Raw genomic sequence first — 22,193 nt, forward strand, 5'->3', positions numbered from 1 at the left:
AGTGGCACATCAGCCCTAAATGGCCTGTTCTGATTTCTTTTAAGTGACAGAATCAACCCTCATGTATTTAAGACAATTAGGCCAGGCACGGTGGCTCACCCCTACAATTCCAGCACTTTGGGAGGCCAAGGTAGGAGAATCACTTGAGCCCAAGAGTTTGAGACCAGCCTGGGCAACATGGGGAAACCCTGTCTCTACAAAAAAATACAAAAATTAGCTGGGCATGGTGGCATGTGCCTGTAATTCCAGTGACTAGGTAGGCTGGGGTGGGAGGATGGCTTGAGCCTGGGAGATTGAGGCTGCAGTGAGCCCTGCTTGTGCCGCTGCACTCCGGTTTGGGCGACAGAGCAAGACTCTGTCTCCAGAAAAAGCAAACAAACAAACAAAAAGCACAAAACATTAGCAGGGCCTCTGTTATATGGGCCTGCAGCTTAACTAGGACAAAGGCCAAGAACTCAGAAGTGGCCGCCCCCTTCGTCAGAGTCATATGTCCATCCCATTTTTGTGTTGGGATGTGTTGGTGAGTAACAGGTAGGGGTATGATTGAAATGCCTGATGCCTAGCAGCGATAATGGACAATGCCTGACACGTGGTAGGTCCTTAAAACATTGCAGCAAATAAGCTTCTTGGATATACTCCTTTGCTAGGTGTCGGCTGCTCACTGTAGATGAAATTGAGCCACAGGGAGGTAAAGTGACTGACCCAAGGTCACACAGCTAGAACATGGCAGGGCTGGGATTTGAATCCAGGCCTGTTTCTTTCTTTCTTTCTTTTTTTGAGACAGAGTCTCGCTCTGTCACCCAGGCTGGAGTGCAGTGGCGCAATCTCGGCTCACTGCAAGCTCCACCTCCCGGGTTCACGCCATTCTCCTGCCTCAGCCTCTCCGAGTAGCTGGGACTACAGGCGCCTGCCACCACGCCCCGCTAATTTTTTGTATTTTTAGTAGAGACGGGGTTTCACCGTAGTCTCGATCTCCTGACCTCGTGATCCGCCCGCCTCGGCCTCCCAAAGTGCTGGGATTACAAGCGTGAGCCACCGCGCCTGGCCTTTCTTTTTTTTTTTGAGACGGAGTCTCGCTCTGTCGCCCAGGCTGGAGTGCAATGGCGCAATCTCGCCTCACTGCAAGCTTCGCCTCCTGGGTTCATGCCATTCTCCTGTCTCAGCCTCCCGAGTAGCTGGGACTACAGGCACCCACCACGGTGCCCGCCACCACGCCCGGCTAATTTTTTTTGTATTTTTAGTAGAGACAGGGTTTCATCATGTTAGCCAGGATGGTCTTGATCTCCTGACCTCGTGATCTGCCCACCTCGGCCTCCCAAAGTGCTGGGATTACAGGCGTGAGCCACCGTGCCCGGCCATCCAGGCCTGTTTCCAAAGCCTGTTCTCTTCAGAGAAAATCAGCTGGGAAAGGAAGGAAGGTTAAAATTCATCCTCACTTTACAGAGAAGGGCAGCAAAGCCCAGAGAGGGGTGGCGGTTTGCTTAATGACACACAGCGCATAAACAGCAAAATCTGGTGCTGAGCCTGAGATGCTGCCTGCAAAAGCCTGCTCAGCCTGGATCTGCCCCTGAGATGGAGCCTCACGTTCTCCTCAGCCAGTCGAGGGGGACTGCTTTAGTGCCAAAGATGCGCACGAGACCGGACTTTCCTTTAAGGCTGAAGGGGAAGGCTTTCTTTTAAAAAAAGGACAGGAAAAACACCAGGGAGGCTGTTGTCGGGAATCTCAGAAAACAGCACAAAGACACTGTGGGTAACATCTGCATTTTCATTTGAATCGCAAATCACACTGCGTTATTCAAATGATTTTTCAAAAACACGAAAGGACAATTCCCTGTGTTTTGTTATTTTCTCACCACTAGAATCTGCCCACCTCTCGTTCCTTTCCTCACGAATGCTTTTAAACAGATTCCAGGGAAAATATACACATGTGTATTCACCCATCTAAGTGGTTTTCAGGGCCCTGGGCTCAGGGTGGTTGTCAAGGCAGAGCCAGTGCCCCTCTGCAGCAGGACACAGACACATATTTAGTGGCTGCAGGGCCTGAGAAGGAACCTAAGTTTGGACTCTGAAAAGCTGGGGTACCAGCCTTGGCTCTGTCTCTTACCAGTAACTGGGCCAGTCCTCACAATTTCCTGAACCACAGCTTCCCCATCTGTAAAATGAGTCATGACCTTGAATGATTGCTGTAAGGAGTTCAAGGGCCTGGCACTTCACAGGAACTCAGAGAATGCTAGCTTTTGATATTATGTTCCTATATGATCCAAAACACTTTTTGTTTTTCTTAAATTTTTTTTTTGAGACGGAGTCTTGCTCTGTTGCCCAGGCTGGAGTGCAATGGCATGATCTTGGCTCACTGCAACCTCTGCCTTCCAGGTGCAAGCTATTTTTGTGCCTCAGCCTCCCAAGTAGCTGGGATTACAGATGTGCACCACCACACCTGGCTAATTTTTGTATTTTTAGTAGAGACGGCATTTTACCATGTTGGCCAGGCTGGTCTCGGACTCCCAACCTCAGGTGATCCGCCCTCCTTGGCCTCCCAAAGTGCTGGGATTACAGGCATGAGCCACCACGCCTGGCCTTTTAAATTTTAAATATAGAGATGGGGACTTCTTATGTTGTCCAGGCTGGACTCAAACTCCTGGGCTCAAGAGATCCTCCTGCTTCAGCCTCCTAAATTGCTGAGACTATAGGCGTGAGCCACCATCCCCTGCCTCAAACACTTTTAAAGAGACATTATGCAATTTGAGTTAGTGATACCTACCTAAAGGAGTTGCTGGGAAGAAATAATACAAACCATGAAGCACAGTGCCTGGCACCCCAGGAGGTACTCTGTAAATATGAGTTCCCTTACCTTAGTTTCCTAGAAGTGGGGGATGGAGAGTAGGGAGTTAGCTGGGCTGATCCCTTTGGGAGCCCAAGATGGCTGCTCAAGCTCCAGCCATCACGTCTGAATTCCAGCCAGCAGAAACTTCAGAGCCACAGGGACAAGTGATAACTGCCTCTCTGAGGACAAACAAGAACTGCCTCCCTATACCTTTTTAGTGTTGTAGATGGCTGTTGCCAGTGCTGGGTAGAAACAGGCCAGGAAGGAAGGGAGGCGTTTGTGTCCACTGGCTGCAGCTGATACCAGATGGAAATTCCACTGAGTGCTGTCCTAGAACACACAGCTCTGGCCCTCCTCGATTACAAGTTCGTCCGGGTCTCAGGCAACCCTAGTCCCTGAGCCACCCCTCTGCAAAGACCCAGGGGAGCAGGTGCTGGGCAGAGCTCTGGTTTTATAGTTAGCTGGAGAGATGAGAGAAGAGGGGTGAAGCAGGTTGGGAAAGAGCCTCTTCTCAGCACCAGAAAGTTCTGGTGTAGCCGATACTAGGTAAAGAATCAGCCCCTGAACATCTCCCAGGCTGTCTTGATTGAATCTGCGAGCCGCCTGAATACACGCCGGATGTGACTGGCGTGCAGAAGCCTTCCGTGGCTTCCCGTGCTGGCAGGGGCCTCTGTGGACACCCTGTGACGGCACTGATAACCCGTCATCGTCACATGCTCATGAGGTTGCGTTCCCTGATAAACTGTGAGCGCAGGGGAGCAGGGACCACTTCTCACTCACCTCTGTGCCCCACAGCCAGCCCTGCGCATCGTGGGGGCTCGGTGTGGACCAGATCCCGGCACGTACAAATGGGGCCCAGCCCTTCCTGTTTCCTGCCTCAAAAGACACCCCAACTTACCCAAACAGAGGCTGCCATCACCCACCTCCGCCTGCCCCAGTGACTCCTTCCAAGCCTATCCGGCCTCTTTGGGTTCTTTCACTTCTTGGACCTCAATTTCCTAATGTATAAAATCAGGCTAATAAAGAGACCCATACCACGTGGGCTGGCTGTGTGGCTTTGATGAGATAGTACATGTAACAGGCTTATCGGCGCAGGGTTAGAGGCCACTACCAGAAGCTACAGAGATGTGTGAATGCAGGCAGTACCGAGGCAGTGGTGAAGAGCCCAGGGTCATCTGGCTCTACCACTCACATGCTGTGGCACTGCCTGCAGCCTCAGTTTTCACATCTGTACCACGGGTTACTACCACTATGCAGGACCTCTATGAGCATCAAAAGATTTATCCCCGTAAAACATGTGAGTTGTGGGCTCCTGTGGTTATTATTATCTACTTTGTGCCAAGCCTTTTGCTAAGTTCTAGGCCACCTGGCATTTCCTCTGGGACATGAAGAGTCTTGCCGTGGGTCGGGTCTCTGCACCTCAGAAGCCTCGTGAGTTGGTCCCTGGGGTGGCAAATCCCCCATCCACTGTAACCCCGGCCCTGTGAGGAGAGACTGAGGGGCAGGAGGGCAGCTTCATTCACCCCAGAGATGCGGCCTGCCTTCGACAGGGAGAGCCCAGTGGGATGATCACAAAGGGCCCTGCTGTGTGGTTGGTCCAGCAGGGAGAAGACAGGTCCTGTGGGTCTCTGTTGGGAGCAGAGGGCGGCCAGCATTTCCCCAACAGCAGTAATGAAGGCTCCCTTGCCAGCAACTTCTCCAGCAAAGCGTTTTCAAGGAAAACAGGAGGCCAGCACAAAGGCAGTGCTAATTACCTCTAATTACCCAGAAGAGGAAAGCACTGGTTTTTGTGATGTACTCCTAATGTGATAAAGAGCTATTATTAGGCAGGAGCTGGGAAGCTGCCACCAAGACAGTCTGAGGAGGGAGCAGAGTCTCCAAAACTGCTGGTCCCAGAGGCAAGCAAACTGGGGGTGGTGGCAGGGGCAGGCCAGGAGGGACTAGGGTTAAAGGAAGGCCTACTATGCGCCAAACATCTTACATGCACTGCCCTGGAAGTTAGGCGTTTCCACCATTTCCTAGATGAGGACACTGAGACACAGAGAGGTTAAGTAACTGGCCCAAGGTCACACAGCCAGTAAACCAGTGGCAGAGCCAGGATTCTAAGCCATGTCTCTCTGGTGCCAAAGGCTGTGCTCTTCCTACCATATCCTATTCCCAGTAGAAATCAGATCTTGTGAGGGCTTTGCAGCATTAAAAGCTACTTTCTTCAGCAGATGCTTTTTATCTCTGATTCTTCTGGCAAAGGGAGACTCCTGGGGTGCTGAGGCACAAAGTCCCTGCTCCCTTTCACCCCATTCAGGGTGCAGGCACCTTGAATAGGACAGAGAGCCCTGGACACGGGTCAGGAGGCATCAGCTCTGAGCCCTGTTGATGGTGACAGGAGGCAGACAAATACCTAGGCAGACAGGGGCGGGTCCCCAGTGAAACCCCACCTTCAAGCCAAAAAAACAGCCTGAAGGCTGAAAGACCGGACTGCTGGTCCCAGATAAAACCCGTGACCCAGAGTGAGAACTTCTGTTCCTGTTTGCCCACCTTCCCCTATTCTGAGCCTATAAAACCCCAGACTCAGCCACATTGTGGGGGCTTTCCTGCCTTTGGGTAGGGGAACCACCCGCACATCCCCTCTCTGCGAAAAGCTGTTTCATCACTCAGTAAAACTCCCCGCCTCGCTCACTCTTCAATTGTCAGCGTATCCTCATTCTTCCTGGATGCTGGACCAGAGCTTGGGACCCACTGAGTGTGGGTACCCAGAAAGGCTGTCACACTGGCCTTTTGCCCTCACCAGTGGAGGGCAGCTGCCCCATGTGATGGGGCCAGGGGCCAACTGAGCTGTTAACACACCACCGTTTATTGGGCCATCAATGGTGGAACTAAAACAGCTAATTAGCACACTAACCTCCCCTCTGGGGCTTCAGGGTCGCGGGTACCCCTGCCCGGGTGCTGCCACTTTCCCCTCGAGGCAACATGCCTGGTCTGGCCACAGGCCCAGCATGGAGCTTGCTCTTGTGTTGGTGTTTGGAGTGGTCAGCCAGACCCGGCACTTGCTCATTCATGTGCTTCCTCCTGCAAGGGGCTGAGTGTGGTGGACCGAGTAGACGGGGCGCCCCTGCTGCAAGTGTGGCAACGGGGCCGAGAGAAAATTCCTGTCACTGTGGTTTGCTGGTCTTGCGACTCAGCTTACCTCATTCCCACAGGGAAGAGGGCAGCACAGCTTCCAACCTGGGTTCAGAGTCCAGACCTACAACTCTGGCCATGACTCCATGCTCCCAGGTCTCAGTTTCCCAATCTGTGATCTGGGGATGCTTAATACCTCCTCTAGGGAGTTGCGAGGTTTACAGAATGTGAGCCAAGTCTATCTGTGAAGATTCCTTTTTTTTGAAACACAGTCTCGCTCTGTCACCCAGGCTGGAGTGCAGTGGTGCCATCTCAGCTCACTGCAAGTTCCGCCTCCTGGGTTCACGCCATTCTCCTGCCTCAGCCTCCTGAGTAGCTGGGACTACAGGTATCTGCCACCATGCCCAGCTAATTTTTTGTATTTTTAGTAGAGATGGGGTTTCACCGTGTTAGCCAGGATGGTCTCGATCTCCTGACCTTGTGATCTGCCCGCCTTGGCCTCCCAAAGTGCTGGGATTACAGGTGTGAGCCACCGTGCCCGGCCCCTGCGAAGACTCTTTAACCAGGAGCAACCAGTTTCATAAATGGATGAGTCTAGAAATGACTCTTAATCTACCCCAGCCCCCAAAGCTCCCAGTTAGGAAGGCACAGGGTGGTTTCATTTGTGATCCTCTGGTGGGTTACGAATTGTGTCTTAGGGCCCTGGGAGTTGAGGGGTGAAGATACAAGGGAGAATGAACTGGCCCCAGTGACCTGGTGTCAGGCCAGGTGAGAGGCCCGGGTGACCTCTGGGCAGGGACATGGCTGACAGACTTCATGGACAGCAGCACCTGGTGAAGTTTTGATTTTGTTTTTTTGTGCAAGAATTCCCCCATGTTATCAAATGCTCAGTCAAGTCTCAAAAAACATGCAGCCCAGTGTGAACCACACTATGGTGGCGGGGTGGATCCAGGGCCTAGCTTCATCGGCCACTGAGATGCAGTGGTAGAGTGGTCAGAACAGGCAGCTGCTGATGCTGAATGGGGAAGCCAGAGTGCCCCTCAAACCAGGGGATTTTTAGATGCCCTGAAAGGAGTCTAGTCTGTCTGCAGGAAGGAGCTGCTCAAACTACCATTAGTGGAAAACTGGGTGACATGGTTTAGCTGTGTCCCCACCCAAATCTCATCTTGAATTGTACTCCCATAAGTCCCATGTGTTGTGGGAGGGACCCAGTGGGAGATAATTGAATCATGGGGGTGGTTCCCCCCATACTGTTCTCGTGGTAATGAATAAGTCTCCTGAGATCTGATGGTTTTATAAGGGGAAACCACTTTCACTTGGTTCTCATTCTCTGTCTTGCCTGCCGCCATGTAAGACATGGCTTTCGCCTTCCACCATGATTGTGAGGCCTCCCCAGCCACATGAAATTGAGTCCATTAAACCTCTTTTTCTTTATAAATTACCCAGTCTTTGGTATGTCTTTATCAGCAGCATGAAAACGGACTAATATACTGGTTTACACGTGGGAAGCACTTGGCACTTGATAAATGGCAGCCAACAACATAATAACGAGAAACCAAAGATTTTGTTCTCAGGGTCCCTTGACATTGCAAGGGTTTGTACCGGCTGAAGTCGGCTTGTGCTTGTAGTTACAGCTTATTCCTTATTCCTCCCCTCCCCGCCTCCCCCTGTGGAGCACCTCTCCCACTGTTTCTCATATCTACCTGGGCTGGGGCTACATCTATTGGCTTCAGACCTGGGTCTGAGTCCTGCTGTGCCATGTTTCAGCAGTGTGACCCTGGAACGTCTGTAAGCCTCAGTGACCTTGTCTGTACAATGGGGACACTAATGTCTGTAAAAGGGTGAGGGCGGGCCAGGCGTGGTGCTTCATGCCTATAATCCCAGCACTTTGGGAGGCCAAGGCGGGTGGATCACCTGAGGTCAGGAGTTCGAGAACAGTCTGACCAACGTGGCGAAACCCCATCTCTATGAAAAATACGAAAAAAAAAAAAAATTAGCTGGGTTTGGTGGCAGGTGCCTGTAATCCCAGCTATTTGGGAGGCTGAGGCAGGACAGTCACTTGAACCTGGGAGGTGGAGGTTGCAGTGAGCCGAGATCGCGCCATTGCACTCCAGCCTGGGTGGCAAGAATGAAACTCCATCTCAAAAATATAAATAAATAAATAAATAAATAAATATGCTTAGGGCAGAGCCAGACAGAGTGAGTGTCCACACGGGAAGCTATTAACTCCCTAGGATGGCATGTGGCAGGTGAACAAGGTTCTTTCAAGTCTAAAAAACTCCAGTTGGCCGGGCATGGTGGCTCACGCCTATAATCCCAGCACTCTGGGAGGCCAAGATGGGTGGATTGCTTGAGCTCAGGAGTTCAAAACCAGCCTGGGCAACATGGTGAAATCTCGTTTCTACCAAAACTACAAAAAATTAGCTAGATGTGGCATGCACCTGTGGTCCCAGCTACTCAGGAGGCTGGGGCAGGAAGATCACTTGAGCCTGGGAGGCAGAGGTTGCAGTGAGCTGAGATTGTGCCACTGCATTCCAGCCTGGGCAACATAGCAAGACCACATCTCAAACAAAAAAAAAAAAAAAAGGCCAGGCACGGTGGCTCATGCCTATAATCCCAGCACTTTGGGAGGCTGAGGCAGGCAGATCACCTGAGGTCAGGAGTTCAAGACCAGCCTGACTAACATGGTGAAACCCCATCTCTACTAAAAATACAAAAATTAGCCGGGCATAGTGGCGGGTGCCTGTAGTCCCAGTTACTCGGGAAGCTGAAGCAGGAGAATGGCTTGAACCAGGGAGGCAGAGGTTGCAGTGAGCCAAGATCGTGCCATTGCACTCTAGCCTGAGGCTCCGTCTCAAAAAAAAAAAGAAAAGAAAAGAGAGCAGGTGTGGTGGTTCATGCTTGTAATCCCAGCACTTTGAGAAGCCAAGGCAGGCAGATCACCTGTGGTCAGGAGTTCGAGACCAGCCTAGCCAATGTGGTGAAATGCCATCTCTACTAAAAATACAAAAATTAGCCAGGGTGGTGGCATGCGCCTGTATTCCCAGCTACTAGGGAGGCTGAGGTGGGAGGATTGCTTGAACCCAGGAGGCGGAGGTTGCAGTGAGCTGAGATCACGCCACTGCACTCCAGCCTGGGCAACAGAGTGAGACCTCATCTCAAACAAAAAAAAAGAAAAAAAAGAAAAAGAAAAGAAATTCAAGTTGGGTTTGTGTGGCTGCCCAGCAGGTGCCCTCCCACCCCATTCACTGCAAGAATTCTTTCTGATCATCTGCCCCTGCACCCCAGCCTAGTTTTAGCTGTATGGGAACCCTCAGGGAGTATGTTTAAAATGTGGACTCATGGCTCTGCCCCTAGAGACTGATGTAGAATTTTTGGGCAGTGGGGCCCTGGGCTCTGCATTTTAAAGATTCCCTAGATGTCCCACTCTGCATCCCATCTTTCCACAGCCTGGCAGGCGGGTGCTTCTGCTTTTGGTCTAGCCTAAAGCCCTCCACCTGTGTCCCCTGCTTGCTCCAGCTGCTTCTCGCAGAAACATACAGTCTTGACTAGTGAGCTGAGATGGGGCTACTGGGGAGCCCTGGGTTGGGGGGACTCAGGAGTGGGGAACGGCAGTAATACAGGAGCAAGAGTGAGGGTTCTGGAGGTTCAAATCTAATCCTGGTCCCGTTAATTGCTAGTTGTATATCTGTGTGTGTTTTTGCTTTTTAGAGACAGGGTTATGCTCTGATGCCCAGGCTGCAATGCAATGGCACAATCATGGCTCACTGCAGCCTCGATCTCCTAGGCTCAAGTGATCCTCCCACCTCAGCCTCCCAAGAGGCTGGGACTACAGGCACGCACCACCATGCCCAGCTAATTTAAAATTTTTTTTATAGAGATAGGGTTTTGCCATGTTGCCCAGGCTGGTCTCAAATTCCTAGGCTCAAGGGATCTGCCCTCCTGGGCCTCCCGAAGTGCTGGGATTACAGGCATGAGCCACTTGCACCTGGCTCCAAATAAATTCTTTTTTTTTTTTTTTTTTTTTTGAGACGGAGTCTTGCTCTGTCACCCAGGCTGGAGTGCAATGGCGTGATCTCGGCTCACTGCAAGCTCTGCCTCCCGGTTCATGCCATTCTCCTGTCTCAGCCTCCTGAGTAGCTGCGACTACAGGCGCCCGCCACCTCATCTGGCTAATTTTTTGTATTTTTAGTAGAGACGGGGTTTCACTGTGTTAGCCAGGATGGTCTCGATCTCCTGACCTCGTGATCTGCCTGCCTTGGCCTCCCAAAGTGCTGGGATTACAGGCATGAGCCACTGTGCCTGGCCCCAAATAAATCTTATGACCTTTCTCCTGTGGCGTGGAACAGGCTGGGTCCGGGGGACAGGGGTGGCTGGGCTGGAGCAACTAAGCAAACACAAGGCCCAGGAGGAACAGGCCGACACTCACCACAGGGGTCAGGTCCACGTTCTCCAGCCTCCTGTCCTGCAGCAGCACGGGCTGTAGGCCGGCGACACGGAGCTGCACCGAGGACGTGCGGTACACGAAACTCAGCAGCCAGTCTCCCCTGTGGGAGGGTGGAGAAGCATGTGAACGTTAGTACCAGCCTTGGACAGCCCAAGGACAGGACGGGCCAGGCTGCCTCCTGGGGAAGCCAGGTGGGAATGGAGCTTCTGTGGGAAAACAGGGCCCCTGATTGGACGGTGGAGATGGAAGATGAAGCAGCTACAGCTGATGCTTTTGGAGCCTGGCCTGGTTGCCAGGCACGGTGTGCAGGGCTACGCGCAAGCACCAGGTAGCTCCATGAGGGCTGTGTGCTTTCTTCCCAGCTGGGTCTCCAGAGCTGAGAACAGTGTCCGGCAGGCAACAGAGGAATATCTGCTGAATGAATGAATGAGGAATCTGGATAAAGTTCTCAAAAAGTCACCATGTGGCTCAGGAGAACTACTCCCAGCTCAGGAAAGGTGGCTTGTCCAGGGCACCCTGGAAAAAGAAAAGCAGAGAAGGTCCACCTGTGAGGAGGGGAGGAGCTCTGGGGTCTAGATGACCTATTTGTGGCTGGAGGGACCAGCTTGGCTTTCCCAGGACAGGCTCAGCCCAGGCTGCAGGTCCTCCCTGCCCTCAGGCAGCAGAGGAGGCGAAGGTGGTTGTCCAGGCAGTCACAGCACTGGGAATATTCCTCTACTTTCAGGGGTGCTGTGACCCCACTCTGTGAACCTGGCCCCAGCCAAACACTGCCCCTACACTATCTAGAAGAAATGACTCCGGACCCTCTGCCGCCCGTTGCTTCAGGTTCAATGAGCACTGTCTACAGAGGACATGGTCTGAGGGGCCCCTTGAGGCAGCCTTCCCTCGCAAACGCTTGAACTGCCTTGGGATGCAGCTGGGCCATCCCAGAACCATGCCCTTGGGCCTTGCCGCCCAGCAAGTCTGCGCACAGGCAAGCTTCTGTTCTCCCCTCTGCACCCCAGGCTCGGATCCAACTCAGCCCATCCTGCTGTCTTTTATGTGGACTAATTCTGACTCTGGTTTACATGGCGTTATTTTTGCACACTTGTTGATCTGAAAGAAGGGCCCTCCCTCACTGCAGGGGGGTAAGAATGGCTGAGAGATAGGAGGCCGGGTCTGGAGTCCTGGTGGCCCTGTCTATGTGCCCTGCTGTGTGACCACAGGCAAGTCCTCCACCTGTGTGGGAGAGTAGTGGTGCTCTCTGGGCTTCTCCAAGTTCTGACCCTCTGTGGTCTCTGAGCATGTGGGTTTGTGAGTGGGTATCACTCTGAAAACCCCCAGGAGGACTGGGTCCCTGAGCTGAGGGGTCCTCTACAGACTCTCCTGCTGTGTCCCGAAGTGAGCTCATCCGTCCCTAACTCCTTCCCCACTGTTATCTGCCCAGTCCTTCAAGTAGAAACCAACGTCTTGGGTGCCTCCTGCCTATGGCCAACGTATCAAAGTCCTCCCAATTCTTCCTCCCCTCTCCCCTCCAATACCTGCCCCTTGTGGTCCAGCCCTGAGAGCAGGCAATCCTCCCTCCCCGCCCCATGGATGAATGCAACGACCTCCTCACCCCATTCCCTGCTCCTGGCATCACCTACCTTGAGCCACTGGGGTCTTCCTAAAACACCCATCTGACCATAGTGCTCCCTTAGAAGCAGACCATGGCTCTCCATTGCCTATGGGCTTTCTCATCTAGAAAATTCCTTCAGTCTCTCCAGAGAGCAATGCTTTCAGGTACTGATGATTATCTTAATATTGAGGGTCCAAGAAGCACTGTCTAAGAATGGATGGTTGCAGGGCGTGGTGGCTCATGCCTGTAATCCCAGCATTTTGGGAGGCTGAGGTGGGAGGATTGCTTGGGCCCAGGCATTTGAGACCAGCCTAGGCAACATAGGGAGACCCCACCTCTACAAAACACACAAAAATTAGCTGGGCGTGGTGGTGTGTGCTTGTGGTCCCAGCTACTTGGGAGGCTGAGGCAGGAGGATCATCTAAGCCCAAGGCAGTTGAGGCTGCAGTGAGCCATGGTTGTGCCACTGCACTTCAGCCTGGGCAACAGAGTGAGACCTTGTCACAAAAAAACAAAAAACTAAAAAAAAAAAAAAGGATGGCTAGAGGGAGAAGAGGGAGATCAATTCCAGTTGTTTTATTGAACTATTCATAAGAATCCAGTGCATCAAACACTGGATATGAAGATGGTCGGGAAATGTTTCCAATACAGCTGGGTATAAATGAGCAAAGACAGTATCATTCCTCCAAAATTATTTCTGCTGTAATTATGACAACATTTTAATTAAAATGTGAATTACATGTATTTATACACATATAGGGGCAGAGCAGGAACACAGATTAGAAGGTTCTGTACCCTCTCACTGTGCTGAGCAAACCATGGGCCTTCACTGGCATTCAAGACCTTCTCCACCCGGCTCTGGACCACACAGAGCCAGGTTCAATTCCTGCCTTGTCGATTATGAGCTGTGTGACCTTGGACAGGTTGCTTGACCTTTCTGAGCCTCAGTCTCCTCAGGATATCTTAGCTCTCAGCATTGGCGGGACCATTAACTGAGGAGGGACATGTATACACAGGTGCTCAGGGAGCCTCAGGCATGACTATTAGAGCCTGTGCTGGACGTGTGTGTGCTGTGCCACCTCTCTCTGGTTCAGTCTGTGCTTCCAGTCTCTGATGGGTTCCTATACCCATCCTTTCAAAATTCACCTTGGACATCCCCTCCTCCAGGGAGTGCCCCTGGGCCTCTCCACCCACTACTATATATATATATATATATATATATATGTTTTGAGACAGGGTCTTGCTCTGTTGCTCAGGCTGGAGTGCAGTGGCACGATCTTGGCTCATTGCAGCCTCTGCCTCCTGGGCTCAAGCCATCCTCCCACCTCAGCCTCCCAAGTAGCTGGGACTATAGGTGTGCGCCACCATGCCCGGCTAATTTTTGTATTTTTTTTTTTGTGGAGACAGGTTTTGCCATATTGTTCAGGCTAGTCTTGAACTCCTTCCTGGGCTCAAGTGATCCTCCTGCCTCGGCCTCCCAAAGTGCAGGGATTACAGGTGCGAGCCACTGCACCTGTCCTCCATCCAAAATGATTAATCATTCACCCCTTGTGTGCCTGGTACTTGTTCCTTTTATGATGTTTGCCAGACGTCCTCCTGTGTTTCCTCTTTTCTAGAAAAGCAGAGAGCTCCCTGAGGGCAGGCCTGTGCCTTAGTCATCCCTGTACCCTGAGCTGAACTGGGAACTGGCTGCCAGGCTCTCCCAGGCCCTCCAGGCAATGCTGATGTGCAAGCCCCAGGCTGAACAACTGCCACCTGCTGAAGGCAGACAAGGCTCACTCACCAGGCCTCAAGCCACCTGTGGGCAGGGGTCCTCCCTGCTCCTTCTTCTGTCATCCCTTCCTCACACGGCACCTGGGGCAGAGCCCACAGGGTGGCCTCTTGTCCTGGGTTACAAGGAGCCCGCCTGAGGACTCAGAATGTAGCCCTCTCACGGTGGGGTGAGACAGGCCTGAGCTCATATCCTGGGTCTGCCTGTGGGACCCTGGGCAAGTCACTTGCCCCTTTTTGAGCTTTACTTCCTCAGGGATGTGACGGGCAGCAGTGCTATCACCCCAGCTAGCTTCCAGAAGGTTCGTGAATAGCCCAGGTAAGGGATTGGATCTACAAAGAGCTTTATTAATGTAAATTACACACGAGTAAACTTGTGTAGTTGGGTAGGGTTGGCCGGAATCCCCTTCCCTCTAACCCTCCACGTTTAAGTTCACAGCAACTAAACGGCCTTTGGAGGCCAAGAATCTGAACTCCTGGCTGATGCTTAATTTAACCAAGGAACTACAGTTGTTTTGATCTACACTCTCTTTCCCCTTCCTTCCTTCCCTTTCTTCTTCTCCTCCTCCTCCTTTCTTTCCATAAAGAGATGGCCCAAGGTCTCACAAAATAATTGAAAACCAAGTGTATGCGTCTCAGGTTCTCAACAGAACAGATGGGTTTAATAAGATTTTGCTGCGTTCCCACTGCACACGTGCAATCTTAATTCTTTCCCTTTGATGTTTATAAAAAGTGCTAAAAAATCATGTGCGGCCGGGCGCAGTGGCTCACGCCTATAATCCCAGCACTTTGGGAGGCCAAGACAGGTGGATCACGAGGTCAGGAGATCGAGACCATCCTGGCTAACACGGTTAAACCCCGTCTCTACTAAAAATATAATAAATTAGCCGGGTGTGGTGGCGTGTGCCTGTAGTCCCAGCTACTCGGGAGGCTGAGGCAGGAGAATGGCATGAACCCGGGGGGTGGAGCTTGCAGTGAGCTGAGATTGCAACACTGCACTCCAGCCTGGGTGACAATGCGAGACTCTCGTTTCAAAAAACAAAAAAAAAAGGTCATGTGCTATGTGAGTATGCCAAGCAATAAACATAACTGTTATCATTTATTGGGCACCTACTAAGTGCCAGTTCTTCTGCTTCATAATGTCATTTAATCTTGCCAGAACCTCTGTACAGGAGGGACTATTATTCCTATTTTATAGATGGGGACACTGAATTCAGGGAAGTTGTTTGTCTAAACCCATTCAAAAGGTAAATGGCAGAGGCAAGATTTTAACCTAGGACTGTCTCGCATCAAAGTCTTTGTCCATTCCTTATCTTTTTCATATATATATATATTATTTTATATATTTTTTTTTTTTTTTTTTTAGATGGAGTCTCGCTCTTGTTGCCCAGGCTGGAGTACAGTGGTGCGATCTTGGCTCACTGCAACCTCCACCTCCCAGGTTCAAGCGATTGTCCTGCCTCAGCCTCCCACCATGCTGCCTGGCCTAAGGTTGGTGCTCACTGAATTTGCTGAATGAATATCTCAAGTGATTGACGATGATGAATGAAAAAAATGGTGACATCACCTGTCATTCACAAGGCATGTAGGTACCATGCACACACATACACACATGTGCACATGGACAATCGTGCACGAGCATGTACATACGTGCAAACACGCACACTTGTACAGCTCTGTAAATCCTTCAAGCATCGTCACAACTCTGAGGGCAGTTGCTACCAGTATCCCTCTTTTACTGATGGAGAAACGAAGGCAGGCATTAGAACCCAGGCCTGTGTGCTTCCAAATCATGAGCCTTAAACATTGTTGCTCTGAAAATACCTTTGCTTCATCCAGAGGCTGGATGGACGGGGCTTCTTCTCAGGCCAATCTTAGAGGGCTCAGTTTTGGGTTTCATCTTCCCTCCTGCCCTAAAGTCTGAGTCACAGCTTTGGCTGAAACCCCGCAGGTCCTCCTTCTCAAACCCCAAACAAGGGTTGCTTCCTTTCTAGCCCTGCAGCCGCCAGCCTTCATGGCCCCCCTCATCTGGCTGGAGGGTCTGTCACCCTGTTTGGGTACAGGCTCCTGCACGCCGTCGGCCCCCTGTTCTAGCACCCTGCCCTGCCTCCAAGGCACTACTCAGAAAGCTCAGCCTAGGCCCCTCCAGCCCCTCCCTCCACCACCAAAGACTAACATAGAAGCCTCTCAGACCTTGTTCAAAGACCTCCCTGTGGCCCAATCTTTGTTTTTCAGGCTGTGTCCCACTCACCCATGTCCCTTTCCCCAACTCCAACCAGGCCAAGCCGCCCACCCTCTCCTGTCATCCTGCTGCTCTCAGGCCTGACACAGAAACATCTTCTCAGAATCCCCTCTGCTGTCCATCATGCTAGTGGAGGGACGCTTCCCAGATCAGATCACCAGGCCTGGGCCTGCTCCTAACAGGGCCGGTGCCAGGCCGGTTCCTGGGATCTTCCAGGACAGGGATTAGGTCTCAAATACGTGTCTCCAACACAGAGTCTGGGCATACTAAGTGCTCAGTAAGCATTGTCACTTCCCCGCTGGCACGAGGTTTGGACAGACCTGCAGTAGCCATTGATGATCCTCCCGGACACCACCTTCCGGAAAGGTTCCCAGTGCTTGGCTTCTCCCTCCACAGGCGCACCCAGCAGGATGACGTCCTCGATGATCCCTTGGCAATCTGGCAAAAGACCCCAGAAAAGGCCGTCAGTGTCCCTGGCCACAGTGGGCACTGGGAGGGACTCCAAGAGCAGTGGAGGAGATGAATGTCACACACATACACATGCACACACGTGAACATGGACAATCCTGTGCAAATGTGCATGTACACACATGCAAACACGCAAACACATGCATGGAAAGGCATGGAGGCTTCTACCTACTGAGTTCCAGAACCTGAATCAAGCCTCTTATATGCCTAATCTATTCCTTCAAAGGATCATTACCCCATTTTATTTATTTTATTTTATTAATTATTTATTTTTTGAGGTGGAGTCTCGCTCTGTTGCCCAGGCTGGAGTGCAGTGGCATGATCTCAGCTCACTGCAACCTCCGTCTCCCAGGTTCAAGCGATTCTCCTGCCTCAGTCTCCCGAGTAGCTGGGATTACAGGCACGTGCCACCATGCCCGGCTAATTTTTTGTATTTTTAGGAGAGATGGGGTTTCACCATGTTGGCCAGGCTGGTCTCAAACTCCTGACCTCAGGTGATCCATCCGCCTTGGCCTCCCAAAGTACTGGGATTACAGGCGTGAGCCACCGCACCCAGCCTCATTTTCCCCATTTTAGAGTTAAGGAAAACCAAAGATATCTGCCAGATCACATGGCTAATAAGTTCCAACACAGCCTGAGTTGGAACCCAGGTCTCTCTCCACCACCCACGAAGCTCACACCAGCCGTGGACTACGGATGGATGTCTTCCTTTAGAAGAGACTAACAGGCCCCGCATCATCTTGCATGCAGGTGGGAGACACCAGTATCTTCCTCTGCAAAAAGTTCCCTGGGATCTGTGCAGACTGGTGGGAAGAAGGGGGTGAAGAGGAGATGGGGCGAGTAGGTCCTGGGGTCAGGGAGTGCACTCGTCAGCTGCATCGATCTAATGATTCAGGAAATATTTCAGGTCAGGGCTATTCAAAGTGCAGTCTGGGCTGGGGGCGGTGGTTCACCTAGTGCTGGTAATCTCAGCATTTTGGGAAGCCAAGGCATAAGGATCGCTTCAGCCCAGGAGTTCAAGACCAGCCTGGGCAACATAGTGAGACCCTTGTCTTTTACTTTATTTATTTTTTTGAGACAGAGTCTCGCTCTATTGCCCAGGCTGGAGTGCAGTGGCACGATCTCGGCTCACTGCAAGCTCTACCTCTCGGGTTCACGCCATTCTCCTGCCTCAGCCTCCCGAGTAGATGGGACTACAGGCGCCCGCCATTGCGCCCGGCTAATCTTTTGTATTTTTAGTAGAGACAGGGTTTCACCGTGTTAGCCAGGATGGTCTCGATCTCCTGACCTGGTGATCCGCCCGCCTCAGCCTCCCAAAGTGCTGGGATTACAGGCGTGAGCCACTGTGCCTGGCTGAGACCTTTGTCTTTACAAAAAAAAAAAAAAAAAATAGTCAGGGCCCGGCACAGTGGCTTATGCCTGTAATTCCAGCATTTTGGGAAGCCAAGGTGGGTGGATCACTTAAGGCCAGGATTTAGAGACTAGCCTTGCCAGCATGGCAAAATCCCGTCTCTACTAAAAATACAAAAATTAGCTGGGTGTGGTGGCAAAAGCCTGTAATCCCAGCTATTTGGGAGGCTTAGGTGTGAAAATCGCTTGAGCCCGGAGGCAGAGGTTGCAGTGAGCTGAGACTGGGCCACTGCACTCCAGCCTGGGCCACAGACTGAGACTCTGTCTCAAAAAAAAAAAAAAAAAAAAAAAAAAAAATTTAGCTGGGTGTGGTGGCGCACACCTGTAGTCCCAGCTACAGCTACTTGGGAAGTTGAGGCAGGAAGATTGCTTGAGCCCAGGAGTTTGAGGCCACAGTGAGCTGTGATCACACCACTGCACACCAGCCTGGGTGACAGAGCCAGACCTTGTCTCAAAACAAACAAGCAAACAAATACCAAAGTGCAATCCAATTGTTCTGTAAGTACAGAAATAGAGAAGCAACATGTCTTTTAAAATCTTGCTGCAGATTGGAAACCAGTAGTTCCCAGATGGGCATGTGGACAAGGCTCAGAGAAATACTGCTCTGGACAAACGAAAGGTGCAAATGCACCCCTTCCCCAGCCTCTATCCCAACCTCTGCTTTATTTTTCTCCTTGTCACAGATTATTGTTTATCACCTGTCTCCTCCTCTAATATGAAGGTTCAGTGAGGGCAGGCACTCCAGTGCCTTATTCACAGCAGTGTGGCAGGGCCCAGAACAGCACCAGTTACAGATTTGGTGCTCAATAAAGATTTGAATGAATGAATGAATCAGTGAATAAATGTCTGTCTCTATCAGGAAAACCAGTTTACAGGCTTTGACATCAGGTTCAAATCCCAGCTTAGCCACTTCCGAGCTATGTGACTTGAACCAAATCATGTAACTTCTCCAAGCCTAAAAGAGGATGATGATGCTGGCCTTACAGGGTCTTTATGAGGATTCAGTCACATGGGAAAAACCCCAGCATACTGAATGCACAGTGGGAGTTCGTGCACCCCACTGGCCTGCCTGGCCCTCTGCCTCCCCCTTGTGGCACTCCCTTCCCTTCCCTTTTCCCTTCCCTTTTCCCTTCCCTTCCCTTCCTTCCTTGCTTCCCTCCCTCCCTTCCTTCCTTCCTTCCTTCCTTCCTTCCTTCCTTCCTTCCTTCCTTTCCTTCCCTCCTTCCCTCCTTTCTTTCCTTTCTCCCTCCCTCCTTTTCTCTTTTCTTTTCTTTCCTTTCTTTTTCTTTTCTTCTTTTTTTTTGGACAGAGTCTCACTCTCACCTAAGCTAGAGTGCAGTGGTGCAATCTTGGCTCACTGCAACTTCCACCTCCCAGGTTCAAGTGATCCTCCTGCCTCAGCCTCCCAAGTAGCTGGGACTACAGGCGATTGCCACCACGCCTGGCTAATTTTTATATTTTAGTAGAGATGGGGTTTCACCATGTTGGCCAGGCTGGTCTCAAACTCCTGACCTCAGGTGATCCATCTGTCTCAGCCTCCCAAAGTGCTGGGATTACAGGCGTGAGCCACCGCGCCCGTCCAGCTCTTTCTTATGGTCTGAGTTTCCTCACACACCAGGAAGCCGCACACTTAGTTCCTTGCTGGGAGATGTTCCCGGCTGGGACAGCTTTGACCAGCTCTGCTACTCTTTTGCTGAGCGACACAGGACAGACAGCTTCCTCTCTCTGAGCTCCAGTTTCTAACCAGAGTGCTTTCCGTGCTTTTCCTTTTGGGCTTCCATGTCAGAGTTTGTCTGAATACAGGGTTCCAGGCTGATAAGAGTTTGAAAACCCTTGTAGTACCAAGCTCTCTGAGTTCCTCTCTGGCTCTGAGATTAAAAGACTCCATAGCACAGAACTCTGATTTTGCTCCTTTTGTTTCCAGGACAATGATAATCTGGCAGAAGAATTTAAAACTTCAGTAAGCTGACAGTTTGTGGTGAATAGCAAGGATGGCTCAGATATCCCTCCAACATAAACGATACTTCAGGTGCTTTTGTTGTTGGCAAGGCTGTTGCTGAAAAGGCCCTTAGAGACCAACGCGATTTCCCTTGGAAGACGAGGAAACAGGGTCAGAGAGGGGATGGGGCTTGCCCAAGGCCACATAGCCAGTGAGAAAAGCCTGGCACCAGAACGCAGACTGCATGCAGAGCTGCTGGTCCCTGGGGCCTTTCTCTCTGCTGTCTGCAATAACAGTGCACAGTGATCATATGCGGGTTATCGCTGCTCCCACAGTGCCAAATGGTTGTGGACCCAGGGATAACCATGAGCTCAGCAGCTTTCTCTGGGGGCCGGCCATTCAGGGCGCCTTCTCTGCCTGGCAGAGTCTGCCCTGCTAAGAGCTGGGGCTGCTTTTCGAGTCTTGGTGCGGCTGCCTGCACGGCTGGGACCCCTTGTGGCCAGCGGTGGTAATAGCAGCATTCCTGAGCCACAGTCCGGATCCACGGACAGCTGTCAGGAAAACCTAAAAAGGGAGCTGCCTGGGACCTTGAACCCCATAAAATAGTCCTGAGCACAGCCAAACCAAGCTGGCAACACATTTACCCATCTCTGAAGCTGGGCTGGCAGCTGCCTAATTGGGCCCCTCCCCCTTTCCTCCTTAGACCACTGCCACGCCCAGATGTACCCTTAGATTTTAAAGATTTGCTCTCTGCGTGGCTGCTGACCTGGAGATAAGCTAGGTGGCAGGCTCTCAGCAATGCATGGTGTTAGCTAAGGGCGGTTGGCAAGAACCACCTTAGGCCAGGGGTGTCCAATCTTTTGGCTTCCGTGGGCCACACTGGAAGAAGAATTGACTTGAGCCACACATAAAATACACTAACACTAGGCGGGCACTGTGGCTCACGCCTGTAATCCCAGCACTTTGGGAGGCTGAGGCAGATGGATCACCTGAGGTCAGGAGTTTGAGACCAGCCTGGCCAACACGGCGAAACCCCGTCTCTACTAAAAATACAAAAATTAGCCGGGCGTGGTGGTGGGCGCCTGTAGTCCCAGCTACCCGGGAGGCTGAGGCAGGAGAATTGCTTGAACCCAGGAAGCAGAGATCGCAGTGAGTCAAGATAGTGCCACTGCACTCCAGCCTGGGAGACAGAGACAGACTCCATCTTAAAAATAAATAAATAAACAAATAAATAAAAATATATTAACACTAACAATAGTCGATGAGATAAACAATAAAAAAAATTGCAAAAAAAACCCTCATAATGTTTTAAGAATGTTACTAATTTGTGTTGAGCTGCATTCAAAGCCATCCTGGGTGGCATGTGGCCAGCAGGCCACTGGTTGGACAAGCTTGCCTTAGACCCACCCAAGGTAGATGTGGATAGGCGGTCAGAGCCCATTACCACCTGACTGTTCCTAGAACGGGATGGTGCAGGAGGGGAAACCTATTTAGGTTAGGAAAAAGACGATACTGGCTGCTGTCATAGCTGCTGGAAAGGAAAAAAAAAAACAGTAAAAATCCACTGTTTGGTTCAAAACCTTATAATACTAGAATAATTCAGCCTTCCAGGTAAACTATGGAAAATCCTCACTCAGGTACCACTTTTTAATTTAATTTAATTTAATTTTTTTGAGACAGGGTCTCCCTCTGTTGCCCAGGTGGGAGTGCTGTGGCGCAATTGTGGCTCACTGCAGCCTCGACCTCACAGGCTCAAGTGATTCTCCTGCCTCTGCCTCCCAAGTAGCTGGGACTATAGGTGTCTGTCATCATCACACCTGGCTGATTTTTTAAATTTTAGTAGAGATGAGGTCTTGCTATGTTGCCCAGGCTGGTCTCAAACTCCTGGACTCAGGTAATCCTCCCACCTTAGCCTCCTAAAGTGCTGGGATTTACAGAAGTGAGCCACCGCATCTGGCCCAGGTACCACTTGTAGTGTCAAGCAAGTCCCTTCCACAGGGACAGAAAATCCTTCAGATCATCATGTGGATTCAATGTAGAATGCCCCCAGTTTTCAAGACCGACAAAAGAAACTGGGATTTAAACATTTCAATAATAATGGATATGAGAAGACCTCACTGCCCTTTTACTGCAGGGACAATGAGTGTTTGCTGAAACATGTTTGGGATTTATTCCTACTGCTACCATCAGCTTTTCTTCTTGTAAATTTTCAAGGCATTAAGAGAGCCCTATATAGCTTTAGAAATGTTCAGACTTTTTATGTAAAAGAGGGCAGGGATTAACTTCAAGTTCAGGAGTCGAGTCATAGACATGTAGAGCGTTTATGCTTGCATTTCTCATTTTTAAACAGTTCTCGCTATTAATATCCTATTTTTACTG

General features: G+C 51.0%; 1 protein-coding gene across 1 annotated transcript in view; it reads right to left on the bottom strand.

Moving 5' to 3' along the window:
- The window catches only part of TMCO4 (transmembrane and coiled-coil domains 4), a 114,107-nt gene that overhangs the window by 2,749 nt on the left and 89,165 nt on the right, over positions 1–22,193 (bottom strand). Inside the window, exons 13-14 of the mRNA XM_030805724.1 lie at positions 16,318–16,435; positions 10,371–10,488 (exon numbers count right to left, since the gene is read on the bottom strand). Coding sequence (XP_030661584.1) covers positions 10,371–10,488; positions 16,318–16,435 — 236 coding nt within the window. The remainder of the gene's footprint in view (positions 1–10,370; positions 10,489–16,317; positions 16,436–22,193) is intronic.

Source organism: Nomascus leucogenys, chromosome 24 (assembly GCF_006542625.1).
Source record: "Nomascus leucogenys isolate Asia chromosome 24, Asia_NLE_v1, whole genome shotgun sequence".
NCBI lineage: Eukaryota > Metazoa > Chordata > Mammalia > Primates > Hylobatidae > Nomascus > Nomascus leucogenys.